The sequence below is a fragment of the Bolinopsis microptera genome, chromosome 5 (genome assembly GCF_026151205.1).
Source record: "Bolinopsis microptera isolate Bmic1 chromosome 5, MBARI_Bmic_1.0, whole genome shotgun sequence".
Classification (NCBI taxonomy): domain Eukaryota; kingdom Metazoa; phylum Ctenophora; class Tentaculata; order Lobata; family Bolinopsidae; genus Bolinopsis; species Bolinopsis microptera.
Window position 1 is genome coordinate 12,240,251 of NC_087076.1, and position 16,231 is coordinate 12,256,481.

At 39.2% G+C, this 16,231-nt stretch overlaps 2 protein-coding genes across 3 annotated transcripts in view; both read left to right on the plus strand.

The window, feature by feature from the left end:
- Positions 1–1,046: 1,046 nt before the first annotated feature.
- Positions 1,047–11,668, plus strand: LOC134815966 (plasminogen-like). Its single transcript, XM_063824603.1, has 5 exons — positions 1,047–1,125; positions 1,669–1,813; positions 2,063–2,110; positions 2,294–2,367; positions 11,439–11,668. Exons 1-5 carry the CDS (start codon positions 1,047–1,049, stop codon positions 11,489–11,491), a joined length of 399 nt encoding a protein of 132 aa, XP_063680673.1. The 3' UTR covers positions 11,492–11,668.
- The window catches only part of LOC134815965 (secretagogin-like), an 85,627-nt gene continuing 75,477 nt past the window's right edge, over positions 6,082–16,231 (plus strand). For both annotated transcript variants that reach the window (XM_063824601.1, XM_063824602.1), the window contains exon 1: positions 6,082–6,110. The gene's annotated coding sequence lies outside the window, so the exon portion shown is untranslated. The remainder of the gene's footprint in view (positions 6,111–16,231) is intronic.

A 16,231-nucleotide genomic window follows, 5' to 3' on the forward strand; every position in this document is an offset into this window, starting at 1 on the left:
ATTCTCATATTCTCATATTCTCATATTCTCATATTCTCATATTCTCATATCTCATATCCTCATATCCTCATATCTCATATCCTCATATCCTCATATCTCATATTCTCATATTCTCATATTCTCATATTCTCATATTCTCATATTCTCATATTCTCATATTCTCATATTCTCATATTCTCATATTCTCATATTCTCATATTCTCATATTCTCATATTCTCATATTCTCATATTCTCATATTCTCATATTCTCATATTCTCATATTCTCATATTCTCATATTCTCATATTCTCATATTCTCATATTCTCATATTCTCATATTCTCATATTCTCATATTCTCATATTCTCATATTCTCATATTCTCATATTCTCATATTCTCATATTCTCGTATTCTCGTATTCTCATATTCTCATATTCTCATATTCTCATATTATCATATTCTCATATTCTCATATTCTCATATTCTCATATTCTCATATTCTCATATTCTCATATTCTCATATTCTCATATTCTCATATTCTCATATTCTCATATTCTCATATTCTCATATTCTCATATTCTCATATTCTCATATTCTCATATTCTCATATTCTCATATTCTCATATTCTCATATTCTCATATTCTCATATTCTCATATTCTCATATTCTCGTATTCTCGTATTCTCGTATTCTCATATTCTCATATTATCATATTATCATATTATCGTATTCTCATATTCTCATATTCTCATATTCTCATATTCTCATATTCTCATATTCTCATATTCTCATATTCTCATATTCTCATATTCTCATATTCTCATATTCTCATATTCTCATATTCTCATATTATCATATTATCATATTATCGTATTCTCGTATTCTCGTATTCTCGTATTCTCATATTATCATATATTCTCATATATTCTCATATATTCTCATATTCTCATATTCTCATACCTGCATAGTGCATAGTGCATACCTTAGTTGTTATGGAGGGATGAGCTTGGAATAAAAACGTTGATATAAAATCCAGTTTACTTTATATTCCAATTGTGTAGAAATATGGCAGCTTTATGCTCTTTTTGGATAGCAATCGGAGCCTTCTTCTCTACGTCAATTGTTTGTGGTTCAACATCACTCGGTAAGTATACAGAGCTGAGTAAACATTAAACATGTGGATTCTGGTGCGGAGGTGAGGCATTTTCGTTTTGACACGTGACAGCAATTAACCAGAATAACTGTTAGTGTCACGTATGAAAAAATAACATGCCTCACCTATTATATAACGACCAGAATCCACATCTATAAGACGTATAGAAACACACAGTACCTATATAGGTATGCTACATGCATAATGTATAGATTTGATCATCGTTATATTAGCTGTCTTTCATTTTGATTGAGATATTTTATAACCTGATAATTTTCACCAATAAATCTGTCTGATTGTACATATATCATTATTATAATTCAAAGAATTATCTTCGTACGACCGCCCACGTGAAAATTAGACGAGAAATAGGAAATTGCATAGTAACCACTAACCATGATCACTTTTTTAAAGGGACTAGAATTAGAAATGGAATACTGGTGCGCTGGATATTTCTTTCGTAATGGAGCCAAGAAACTATTCCGATATTTCATACATTAACGTTTCTAAAAGTAATAATGAAAACAACTTAAGTTTCAGTATCCGACCTATGTATCGATAAAGCAGATGAGGATGGATCAGAGTACAGGGGAACTGTATCTGTCACAGCATCAGGACATGTCTGCCAGAGATGGGACTCTCAATCACCTAATAAACACAAGGCAATGACTTCCGAGAAGTAAGTTTTTATTAGTCACAACATTAAACAGTCTCACCCAAAAAACAGTATACAATTCGTATCATAGCTGATAGACTATTTATATCTCGTGAAACGTTTAAACACATGTACCGGCCTTATATAATACATCATATCAACATAATCCAATGTTTTTTCGAGACGTTGAAAATGTATTTCATAACAATGTCCAGTTACGATTGAACGCATTATTTGCTTCAAGAGAGGTGTTTATCAAAACAATATTTTCAGTTACCCTGACGCAGGACTGCAAGAGAACTATTGTAGAAATCCAGACGGGTAAGTCTTCAATATCCGGTAGCGTTCCATTGTCATCAAGTCCAGCACAAGATATGGGCAACACATTTATAAAGTGAAATATACAAAATAAAAACTGCAATGAATTTGGATTTAGAAATGTAAAGGATCTGTGAATTTTCTTTTCAGAAATTCTTAACAAACATATGTCTTCATTTCCCGCAGTGATTCAGGCCCCTGGTGTTATAATGCCGAAGGAACTAAACCTAGATTTGAGTTCTGTGAAATACCTAAATGTGGTAAGTACAAGGTGTTTCAAGACTCGTGTCCAAATTTGAAATTATAATTTTTCTATTTTATGAAGGAGCAAATTAAATGAAATCGGTTTGGGAATGCTTGGGGTATAGGACGCAGCGGCGGAAGTCACTGCGGCGGTGGACGGTACAGCGGAGGACGGTACAGCGGAGGACGGTACGGCGGTAGTTTCTAAAAAGGTTGGACGGTGCGGCGGATCACATGACACCCACTTTACTTTGGACAGTACGGCGGTACTACTACTACTAAAAACTGTACCTATAAGATAGACCTAGCACTGCTAATATAACAAAATCGATTAGCTATAAAAAGTTCTATTTTCCTCTTTGTTACTTCGAAATTAAATTAAATTAAAATTAAATTGGATAGAGCTTAACATATACATTGTGATTACTAAGAGCAGTTCTTGTTCCACTTTCTGGTTCGTATCAGATCGCGTCCGGTCTGCACAACGGTGGTTAAGCGAGTGCACGATGAGCTTGTTACGGTGAGATCTCATATCACTGCGCCGAGATGCAATGGGTAATAACAAGGGCATGAGAACACGTCACGAGGGATCGCATCCAGGAATCTGATCAACCGTAGCCAAGAAGAGAGGTTGCTCAGTGAAACGTAGATAATGATAGAGGCAAACAGTATATAAAGCGGTTCAAAGTTGAGGAGATTATCTCATTAGCACCACCATCTCCACTCTCCAGTACTGCAACACTACAACTTGAGTACAACAGCTACAACGATGTTCGATGAAGATACGGTGAAGGTGGTCAGAGGAAGAACTGCTAAGAGTCAGAACCTTCTACACCGTGGTTTCCGCTACTCCAAAGATGGAAAGCCGACTCTGGATGGACGACAGGCTTGGAGGTGCGTGAAGAAGAACGACAGATGCAAGGGACGACTCTACACCCTCAACGGATCCCTGGTGTCAGTCACCCAGCCTCACAACCACAGTGCCGACATAGCTGACTGCGAAGTCCGAGAAACCCTCTCCCAAGTCCACGATCTGGCTGCGACTACGATTACTCAGAACCACAGAATCTACTGCTCCGTTACTGGCTCGCTGTCCCAGACTGCTCGCTTCCTCCTCCCCAGTGAACAAGCGGTGAAGAAGCAAGCTCAGAGAGCCCCTTGGAAGGAGAACCCTGTCCCTAGAGCTCCGACGAACCTGGCAGACCTTGAACTGGAGGAGGACGACTGCATGTCTCTGGCTGGCGAACCTATGCTCCAGTTTGATAACAAAGACGACGAGCGACGAGTTATCATCTTTGGGACGGAGAAGAACCTACGAGCCCTGGAGGACAGCAGCTCTTGGTACGGTGATGCGGGCTGTCCAGCGACTTGGCTACAAGGAGCAGTACGAGCGAGTTACGACGGATCCCACTACTGGTCAGAAAACCTACACTCCTACCCGGATCAGTCAGAGGCACATATTAGGTGCGATGGGTGCGGGATCGCACAATTTACCATTTTCCGCACATTTCCGCATAATTTATTGTTTTCCGCACACTTCCGCACATTTTGTAATTTTCTGCATATTTCCGCATAATCTAGCATGACCGTGACCCAGGCCCTTTTGGAACTCATACCTAGGCCACGTGACCCAGTTACCACGTGACCCAGGCCCTTTCGGGACCATGACCCAGGCCCTTTCGGGACTGTTACCCAGGCCCTTTCGGGACCGTGACCCAGGCCCTTTCGGGACCGTGACCCAGGCCGTTATGGAACCCTCGTCGTTACCGTACTTCGATCATACCTGCAGCCCTTTTTATCGGGTAATGAGCTCTATTCGTTGTAGCGTTGGCTTTATATCGGGCTTAATGGATCTTGGATCAAATGGTTTACAATTACTGACGATCAATGCCAACAAGCGTGTCACATATTTGCGATCACGCATGGGATCTGATCGACTCTATCAAGAGGCGTCTTCAAATAACTGTCTCCTGATCTCTACCAGATCAAGTCACTGTTCTCAGATAACTGAATCTCAATATAGGTTCAATCATGGACTTAGTAAAGAACTACACCCTCAGTAACACATAAAGAAACCTATTTTTGATAAGAGCGGCGGTTATACGTTTAGAATTTCCAAAGTCCTTCAGAAAATACAAAAGAAAACCGCACAATTCCCGCACAAATTTCGAAAAAATCGTCGCACATTTGCCGCATAATTGGTAAAAATTTACCGCACCTTACCGCACATTTTACCTTTATAGTCGGGTGCGGTACCGCATAATTTCCATTTTTTTACTAGGTAGTGCGCCATCGACAGTGAGCCGCGCGTACCGACTGTAGGATGGTTTTTTAGCGCTAATTTCGGCCAGCACAATTTTCTTCAAACAAATAGATATTAAGTATCCTTCCCGACCTCCGATTGCAACAAAAATTGGTAAGCTTACTGATAGACTTACAAGGAAAGTGTCCGAAAAGTTTGAAGCATATCCAACCATCAAACATTATGTTACAGCTAAAAGCAGCGTATTTTGCCCCATTTTGATTACTATATCAACTCCGATATCCACCAAATTTTTCGGACAGTTGTGAAAGCCCTATTCACTATTGGAAGGTCGTCGCCAATTTTCAGAATGATCTCATTCAAGGAACTGAAGATATATCCAAATAATACGACAAAAATCAACGAATTTGGTCAAATTTCGCGACTTTTACAGCTAATTTTGCTCCAAAAGCCGCGCACCATCAAATATGGCACCTAGGCGAAACTCACTGATCTTTCCAAAAAGGTATGACAAATTTGGTATTGTGAAAATTCTCACAGTCTCTAGAAAACAATGGTACAAAAATTTTTAAAATCCGAGCAAGTTTATTTTTATGGTGCAACTGCACGCCCTATAATTTTACCGCACCTAATATGTGCCTCTGGCCGGATCTGGATACGCAGACTGATGATCCTCGCCTACATTCCTACAGCGGACGTACCGGACGTATCCTGGACCAGATGCCACCGACCTTGGACATCGACGACCTCCTCGCCTACTTCCAGACGACATGGATCCAGGGACTCACCACCTCCTCTGGTACTGGACGAGCTAAGTTCCCTCCACTCTCCTGGAACGCTTACGATCGGACCCACTTTCACATGAACAGAACGAACAACTTTGTGGAGTCCTGGAACAAGAAGTTCTCCGCTATCCTTGGACACTCCAACCCCACCATCTACAACTTCATCACATCACTTGGGATTTAGATATTATTGCTATTGAGTGTGTCAAGTTATATTCACTTTTTGATTTTCAACAACTCAATATTCTCGATTTACATTGTCTGCAAAGCCCTGAATAAAAAAAGTAACAACTAAACTAACAAGAATTATACAAAATGATAAAGAGAAAAGAAAAAATAAAACTTATAATGCGAATATAGAACAAAACTTAGAAACAAGTTGAATGTGTAAGTTCTGTCTTAGGTACAGTTTCTAGTAGTAGTACCGCCGTACTGTCCAAAGTAAAGTGGGTGTCATGTGATCCGCCGTACCGTCCAACCTTTTTGGAAACTACCGCCGTACCGTCCTCCGCTGTACCGTCCTCCGCTGTACCGTCCACCGCCGCAGTGACTTCCGCCGCAGTGACCGGTTCCCGAATGCTTGTATTATATAATTCGAACAATTGAAACAAGTCGAATTGGCGGGCAAACTATCCGTTTCGTGATATGTATAAAACAATACCAATCATCACTGATTTAATACTTTCAACACTACTATATAACAAATAATTTGAGCATGAATAAGAAGTTGTTACTTTGAAACGTCGTTTATCCTAACAGTGCAATATCATTTGTCGCAAATCAGAATAATCAGAAACTATTTGGAAAACCCAAAAACTGTCTATCACTGATATAGTTTATAAATGATAGAACACCTTCTGCATTCTGTATGCCCTCAATTACCATTTTAATTGCGTAATAATTTTTGAATCTCTACAAAAAAGCATACTTTTTCCGCGCTGTTATTAGTTTTAGTCTTTAGAAGTTGAGCTCTATTGCATAGAGCTCGACAGTAGTTTAGACCATACATACTACTACATATTTGATACAAGAGAAACGCCATTTTCGGACGTGAGGAGAGTTTAAGGGGTCCTCCAACTAGTCTACCAAATAACAATACCACAAATTTCTCATTCAACTGTGCATTGTGCAAGTGGCCACACAAGTAGGAAGTAAAATGAGGACCCGAGAACAGATTAAAATGGATCAAAATACGAGCACAGCTCAAAATAGAACAAAATCTGATTGGCAGTCACGCTGCACGTGACTGCCCGCACGTGACTGTGCGCGTCCAATGGACGTTATGAAGGAGATTTGTTTTGGTTATCGCAGGAGAGATCACGTTTAGAGTGCGTCTGTCTGATTAGCCCACGTCACTGCACACGTGACTGTGCAGAGCCAATAGGGTGCTATGTAAGTTGTGTAAGGTGTGTACGCTAGGTGCGTGTAAGGGACATCTAATTTATTATTAAACACAGCTGGCCGGCAGAAGTCGAAAATATAGGGACTTTTTATGGATGAAAATCGAAGCGAAAACCTTGTAACCCTATGTTTTCGAGTACGCTGAAAAATATTAAACTGGTTATAATTATCATACTCAAGGACAAATTGCTTTAAAATGTACTTGAATGTCATAGATGCTATTATACCGGCTTATCGAGTGGCACCAGTCTCTCTCGCCACTAGTTCTCAGCTTATTATCGGGCTCGTGAAGGAAAGATCTCGAGTTCAAATGACGAAAACCATTTTCCCAAATAATGATTTTAAAATCTATTTTTCATACGGTAAGCAAGAAAAGCAGTCGGTAAGCAGTAAAAATGTTAAAATATGTGTACATGATCAGTGTCTAATATCACATATCATCTTCATCAGAACGGGGCGAAACCTGGTTTCTTCACGTTCTTGTTGACGATCTTGACTGTCATGTCAATCTCGTCATCAAGTCGGAATGCTGGTGTGTCTAGCCGTACACTCAAAATTTGAGTCTCAAACCGTATTTGAGTCTCAAATACGGTTACTGAATTTGTGTCAAGCAGGCCTAGTTTTTAGCTATAATATCCATCTTAGAAAACCGAATTGAGGATTCCCAGCACTCAAATACAGTTAATAAATACTTCGATGTCCCTATGTTCCAAATTTATGGATTCATCTACTGTACACGGCACTGCATTGGGTAATCGTACTGTAGTGCGACACGTACTCTAGTGCGACAAGTACAGCTCTAGTGCGAAGTCCGACAAAAACACCCTCTTTCGCACTACAGTACGTGTCGCACTACGATCCAATTCCAGGTAGCGTACTCTAGTGCGACACAATATCCTGTCTTATTTCCATGTTCAGGTCAGGGGGTCCTTTCCGAAACGGTACTTAAGTCAAAAATGGTACTTAAGTAAAAAGTTAAGCAAAAAGTATTTTCGAAAAGAGACTTAAGTCCAAAAACTTAAGTCATATTTCGCACTTAAGTATTTTTACTTAAGTAGAGAATTTTACTTAAGTACGTACTTAAGTGCCGTGTTTTTGACTTAAAATGTAAGTATGGTCTAGAGGTTACTTTAGTGCCTAAATTGTAACTATAACTCAAAATATTAAAAGTAAAACAAGTTTTTGAAAGGTTGCAAACTAATTAGTATTATTAGTAATTAGTATTATTATGTAATTGTATTATTATTAATTGCAAACTAAATAGTATAATTACAGTATTAACTTTACAAAATTGTATGGTACAAAAAATTGTCTAATAATTTCATTTCGCTGATTTTTTGACATTATAGCTACGAAGTACGAAAGAAGTACGGCATCAGTTTCTTGCGGCTACTATGATACCAATCGTGCACGAGTTGAAACTTGAAAAAGATATTGTGAAATGATAACGAACCAATTATGAGTTACTACATTCTATCGTCCTAGGCCTCCCGCCTCCATGTCAATGGTAACTTCGTACCATATAATAAGTACCTTATTATATCAAGTGTGCATGTCCCGAAAGAACCGTAGAAGAAACAGTTATCAGAGTAACAGAGATTTCCTAAATCATTAATATTACAGTAAACTTTTTCAAACACAAGGAAGTATTTTATCGCGACAGTAATAAACTAACAACCACCTTGCAATCAGCATTACAAGAAACGCGTTCAATCAACTGTTAATCTCAAACAGAACGCGCATCACGATTGTACAAATTATCAGAGTTTTAAAGAGAATCTTAGCGCGGCTTTCACACGTGCATTTAAGTTGCACTTAAGTTCATTTTTGAACGCGACTTAAGTACATTTTTGTACTTAAGTCTCAAACTTGAAACAGAATAAGTAAACTTTGGGAAATACATAAGTAGAGTTTCGAAAACACTTTTACTAATTCTACTTAAGTCGACCGTACACTTAAGTGCCACTTAAGCATTTTTTCGGAAAGGACCCCCAGATCCTCTTTCGCACTTGAGTGTAAGAGTGCCCTTCTTGTGGACCTGATTCGTCGGGTCTTTTCACTTTACTTATTTCGAAGTGATCTTGTGGACCCGATTCGTCGGTTCACGTCATGTATTTCGAAGTGATCCAAGCTGATCATAATTCCTTCGGCTTCGGGTCAATGATTTTAAATTGAATATTATACAGTCCAGGTAGCGTACTGTAGTGCGACAGTGTCGGCCTTGAAAATTCTCTGTCGCACTTCAGGCCCTGCACAGTCACGTTTGCAGTGATGTGCGCTAACAGGAGTGTCAACCAATCTGTAAGTAGCCCTAACACAGTCATATGATAATAATAAGTTCATCATAAAACCGCTATGAATAAAACTGCGGACTAGAAATACCGCTTATACTCTTATAGAAGTCCCGATACAATCCTTGATACTGGTTAATATACGTATTCGTTAATGTTAGCAAATGTTTGAGAAAATGGTTTTCGTCTTCTGAGCTCGAGATCATCGCATGGGCATTGATATGTCTAGTGCGTTTGACACGATCAAACGCACTACGATTCTTGAACTCCTGAAACTGTGTGCCTGTACTGAGGATGAGCTGAGGATTGTCCGGTTGTTGTTGTCCAACACAAAGCTACGGGTGAAGGTAAATGGAGTTCTTTCAGCTGAGTTTTTAAGTCTCCTTGGAGCTTTCCAAGGTGACTGTCTATCCGGCTGTCTGTTCACCCTTGTCTTGGCTGGTGCTTTGAATGAACTTAGATGGACTATAACAATCAGTTTAGATAGGCCGATCCCCCCGATTACTATTGCTGGCCTTCCACTTGACACTGAATATGCTGATGATGTTGACTTCAATGATGAAGAGGAAGACAACTTGAGAGCTATTTTGCCCCAGGCAACAGCTACACTCGAGAAATGGAACCTCTTTGTCAATGAAGACAAAACGGACTTCACTCATGTTTATTTAGCTAGTACGGGTGAAGTCGACAGTGATGGAAAATTAGTGTCGGGGAATGAAGCATGGAGGAAAAGTATCACTCTAGGGTCCGTCTTGTGTAGCAAAGCTGATACTCAGCGTCGCATAATCCTGGGATATGCTGCCTTTAACAATTACAAGAAGGCCTGGAGTGATAAACTGCCCCTAAACAAACGTCTAATACTGTATAATGCTTTAGTCGTATCGGTTCTTATGTACAACTCATCCTGTTGGGCCGTCCCCAAAATATTCCTTGAAAAACTAGATGTTGTTCACCGCAGACATCTTCGCACTATTTTGAATATAAAGTACCCAGGAGTCATCTCCAACAAAAACTTGTATAAACGCTGCAATGCTGAACCATTGTCAGAAAAAGTGGCCCGTAGTCGGTGGAGAATGTTAGGACATGTTTTGCGGGGTCCTATTGACGGACCAGCGTTTTCTTCCCTCATTTTTGCCATCAATACACTGGACTTACCAGGGAGAAGAGGAAGACCCCAAAGTAATCTATTCTCGCTGATTGTGCATGATTTATGTAAAAGAAATCTTTATTTGAATAATATCTTTGACCTGCATTATCTCCGTAATTTGAGTTATGACAAGAAATATTGGCGGAAATTGCAATGAAGTTTTTAATTTTTAGTTTTTGTTTTAGGGAAAGATTAGACTTGGGCGTTGTTTTTTTAACTATCCCTTGTTTAGAACTTTGATTTAATAATTTAATAGAGCTCGAGATCTTTCCTTCACGAGCCTGATAATAAGCTGAGAACTAGTGGCGAGAGAGGCTGGTGCCACTCGATAAGCCGGTATAATAGCATCTATGACATTCAAGTACATTTTAAAGCAATTTGTCCTTGAGTATGATAATTATAACCAGTTTAATATTTTTCAGCGTACTCGAAAACATAGTGTTACAAGGTTTTCGCTTCGATTTTCATCCATAAAAAGTCCTTATATTTTCGATTCTCTGCCGGCCAGCTGTGTTTAATAATAAATTAGATGTCCCTTACACGCACCTAGCGTACACACCTTACACAACTTACATAGCACCCTATTGGCTCTGCACAGTCACGTGTGCAGTGACGTGGGCTAATCAGACAGACGCACTCTAAACGTGATCTCTCCTGCGATAACCAAAACAAATCTCCTTCATAACGTCCATTGGACGCGCACAGTCACGTGCGGGCAGTCACGTGCAGCGTGACTGCCAATCAGATTTTGTTCTATTTTGAGCTGTGCTCGTATTTTGATCTATTTTAATCTGTTCTCGGGTCCTCATTTTACTTCCTACTTGTGTGGCCAAGTGCCACATATTACATAATATGTTAGTGCCGCAAATGCTACATGATAGTGCCGCAATTGCCGCATGTTAGTGCCGCAAGTTAGTGCCGCAATTGCTGCAAGTTAGTGCCGCAAGTGCCGCAATTACGTTAAAAGGTTGTCTGGATTCTCTGCCAGCTAATTCAAAATATTAAATACAAGAGCAGGTTTATGCAGATACTTACTTCTATTATAATGGTACTAAATACCTAACCACTGAGTTATTGATTAAAATGAAATATTTTCAGTGCTGAGCACTTATTAAAACCTTTCAGGGGCGAAACAACATGCCACACCTTTTTTAAAAGCTCTATATTTATGAGGGGAAAAATTAAACAAAAAAATCTTCAGTCTCGGATTCTAAAATGGTTATAGAAGACCTCGGCTGCTGGAAAGATACATGAAACAGAGCTATACAACCAATTGAAGGGAAACACCCTCTACTCAAAGATTCTTACGGATCAAGAACTGATGCGTATATAAAGTGCCTCAAAGCAGCCTTGTCCTTTGGATACAAAGTATTTGCTCTACAGCATGGAGGTCAGTGTGCAAGTGCAGCAGATGCGGATCAGACCTATAATAAATATGGAGAGTCGAATGCTTGTCGTCATGATGGCCAAGGAGGCCCATGGGCAAACCAAGTTTACAAAATAACGTTTGGTGGTGAGTCCAATCATTGCTAGAAATCTTACCTATGGTTTATAGTTTTAGGGAATTGTTTAGAATAAATATTTATTTAAGTCGCCAATTAGTTCTAGAGAAATTTGGAAAATAGTTGGTTTTTGCCTTCAGAAGAAAAATTATCGGTTTCATCGGTTTTATATCTAGATAAAATCTAAATCTTTATCTGTTTATCTAGATAAAAGATTTAATACCGATAATGGATAGCCTAAAGTGAGAAAACTTACTCAATTTCCATTACCAGTTAACATAGCAAAGTATGGGGTAGCAACACAAGAAAGTTTAGATTATGGGGGTGTGGCTACTCGAGCTATTGACGGAGAAACTCAGTAAGTTTAAACTTTCAGTTTAGCGATTAATTTAGTTAACAATGTAAGGTCATGTTAATTTAATGATAATGACACGTGTCTGCCCCTATTATATATATATAATAAATAGTTGTTGCTTGGTTTCCCAAATTGCTCGACTGCAGTTCAGCAGGAGCATTCTAACAATTGAAACAAATGAAATTGTGTGATATCGCAGTGGACCCCATACACATACGAAACGTAAACAAGAATGCCTTACGAATAAGGAAGCTTGGTGGAAACTAGAATTCTCTACTGATGTGCAAATAGACTGGATACGGATATGGAACGAGATGCGAGAGAGTTATAGAATCGATGATGCGAAGGTGAAATTAGTCAGGGAATTCAAGTTAAACGTAGTTTTTATACCAATTTCTGTCTAAAACAGCCAAGAAATTGTTCTCACCAAAAGTACTCTTACAACTCAAAATACTAAAACTCAATTTTTACTGTGCAGATATTGCTAGACAATAAGCTCTGTGGGACGATTAAGTACAAGGAGGGAACAAATCCTTACCACATCAACTGTGGCAGTGTGGTAGCCAGAAATATAACCATAATATCTGGAGTGAGTCACGGATGTATTCTATCTTTATGTGAAGTTGAAGTGTTCTCCACTAATCCACCAGGTTTTTACATTTTCAACAGTCCAAAATTATATTTGGATTTCTATTCCTTTCCTTTTTGTCGACCGTTTAAAAAGCTACAGTCGAGAACTCCTGTTTCCATGAATAGCGAAAATAATTAACAGCATTTATGTGATGAAAAACTACTAATTTACAATGGGAAACATGCACGGAAAAATTGCCCAGAAAAATGTAAAGTATTTACGATGATTTTCAGATGTTTGCAGTGATTACGTAGAAAATGGTGCGATGTATCCAGCTGAAGTCATCGAAGGAAGTTCAATAACCGTAAATTGTGACAAGGGATTCAGGACAGAAGGAAACTGGGAGTTGGTCTGTAGGAACGGTTCTTTGGGTAATAGATCAAGTGAAAGGTTTCCGAAATGCGTTCCTATAAGGACAGGTAAGACTTATTTGATAAAGTGTTGCATATTGAAATAGTTTCCCAAATGTTTCACAAAATTGATTAACCATGGAACTAAAGGACAGAATCATGTTATAATTCCATACATAATAATAACGTAATGACTAATGATAGAGCTTCGACAACGACCTGGTTTTTACTGTAACCTGAAAGATCAATACAATTTATTCTTTCAGAGGATTGTCAAGTCAAGGCGGATAATGGTTTCCTCAAGTCAGTGTGCCAGGACAGTAGGAGAAAAACTTTTAAGTGCCCATACTCAGAGACCCTCTATGAAATTCTTGATATCCAAGCAGATGGAGCTACCTTTAGTGATATTTGCGAAAATGATAAACAATTCTACCAAGCTTGTGTAGACAGGAACAACGTTCTAGCTAGCACTGATACATTAGTGTGTGGTCATTACATCTGCAATGATTCTAGCAATGAAGAAATTAAAAGCAGCAGATGCGGAGATACTGGGAATTAGATTCCTGCAGTAATTTGGTATCCCAGGTAACCCAAGTAACCCAGGTAACCCAGGATAAGGTTTGTTTGGAGTCACAGGAGCAAGTAAGTAAGGAATGCGATTACATCTGCCATGAGTCGGACTGTCAGGATGAAGCACAATGTAATGGTGTCACGTATGGAGAATTTTGTCAAAACGATTTCTATTTCAGTATTCTTCGATTAGGTTTAGCTGATGGTCGCAATCAATATCACCGCTGTTCTATGGCATATTACCAATGGGAAAAAACAGAATTTCTGAAAACATACACAGGTCATGTATGTCAGCATTCTGTATCAGGTTTAACAGTTCCAATCCTCGACTTTACCCGCTGTGCAGCATTCAGATACGATCCTTTTCTTGTTACTGATACTGATACATGGTGGGTGACTGAGCCCCTGACTCCGTACTGCACCAATATGATGGAGCAGACAAACTGCACGGATCCCTCAAGAGTTGCTATTTCCTGCATGGTCAACGGATTTAGGACTGACATTTCTGTGCTGGTCATGTGCCACGGAAAAACGAATGTTCAAATATGTGATGATGGCATGAAAACAACTGTAAAGATTTGTCACCTTCCTGTTTAGTCCATAAACATAAAATCTGCGATGGAAATATCGACTGCATTGATCAAAGTGACGAGAAGAACATTGATTGCCAAACAATGACAAATGAAACATGTGTTCGTGTGTTGGGAAATGAAAGTCTTCCAATACCTCTGGCATGGTTAGGTGATGGCATAGTGGACTGTGTTTCTTCAATAGACGAAAACCCGATATGGCCTACTTGTGGCTCAGCTCAAACACTGAGATACGTAATAAACAACGATTCTTGCACTGATGACTTCTTGTGTTTGAACAGTGAGACCGAATATATTCCTCTAACACTGATGTGTGATATGATCAACACTTGTGGGAAAGAAAACGAAATCTGTAAGTTGTCCAGAGGCATAACAGAGCTGCCCTCCACAGTACATAAGAATGAGAATGGCGCAGAACACCTGGTGCCTTACTGTATGAAAGGCCTAGAAACTCTACAAACACTGAGCAATAATTGTACAAGAAGAAATTTCAGATACCCATCTGAGAATACATTCGGAAAAAACAATTCAAAAACAATTAGAATGCCTGAAAAGCCAGTGAACTGTGACTTCACTTTTGGGGAGATGTATCTTTTAACAAGCTGCACAGGACAATGTTTAGCATCAGAATGTCCTCTATCCAGACCCATAAGATACGATTCATGTAGTGGGCAGTACCCGAACAGAATTTTTACGATTAATAACATGGATTATTTGACTTTTGTCATGCCCTCTAGAGAAACTTATAAAAACGATTACTTTTTGTGCAGGAATAATCGATGTGTGACCTATGACAAAGTATGCGATCTAGTAGATGATTGTTGGGATGGATCTGATGAGGAGACCTGCACTAACCAATTTCACTGTAACTCTTCCAACACCAGAATTCCAATATGGCAACAGTGTGACGGACAAATCAACTGTCAAGATTCAAGTGATGAATGTAATGATGGTTGTGGTAAAGAGATTATCGATGGAATCCCTCTAAAGATATCTTCATGGATCATTGGTTCTCTTGCAGTGGTATTTAACATCATCATCATATCCATTTCTCTGAAGGATCTAAGAGGGGTAAAAACAAGCGTTGGACTATTAAATAAACTACTGATCATATTCATCAGCATTGGAGACCTACTTGTAGGAGGATATCTGTTCGCAATATCTATCATAGACAATAGCTACGGGGCATCGTACTGCTCCAGACAAACCCAGTGGCTCAGCAGCCAAACATGTTCAATTCTTGGTGTCGTTAGTACCATCGGATCACAGCTTTCGCTTTTTTCCATGACATGTCTCAGCCTCGCAAGATTCGTTGGTATCAAGAATGCTATGAACATCTCAGGCGGCTTTTCTTGGAAGGACAAAACGAAGGTTACTGCATTGCTTATCCTCATTTTCATGGTATCAGTAGGGATTGCAGTTTCGCCAATAGTGCCACAGTTTGAAGATTTTTTTGTCAACGGAATCAGTTATGACAGTAAAAACCCAATGTTTGTAGGATTCCCGGACAAAAAAGTTCACGGACAAGTTATTGAAGCGTACTACGGTAGAACGAAAGGTGATCCAAGTTCTATGAGCTGGAAAATGATATTAGAACTGGTCGATAAAATGTTTTCAGATCTGTATGGGGGATTACAGAAAAGAAAAGTTGACTTTTACGGCAATGATGGCGTGTGTTTGTTCAAATACTTTGTTACTGATGAAGATCCTCAGAAAGTATTTGCTTGGTCCATCCTCGCAGTAAACTTCTTCTGCTTCCTCATTATCGTGCTATCCTATTTGTACATCAACATAGTATCCATCCGATCTGCAAGATCAATGAATAACAACGAGCAAGTCAATGAAAGGAGCAGAAGAATGCAAAGAAAGATTTCCATCATAATAGCAACTGACTTCTGCTGCTGGATTCCGTTCGTGTTGATATCCTGCTTGCACTCACTTTCTGTGTTGGATGCTACTCCCTGGTATGCACTTTTCTCTATAGTCATTCTACCTA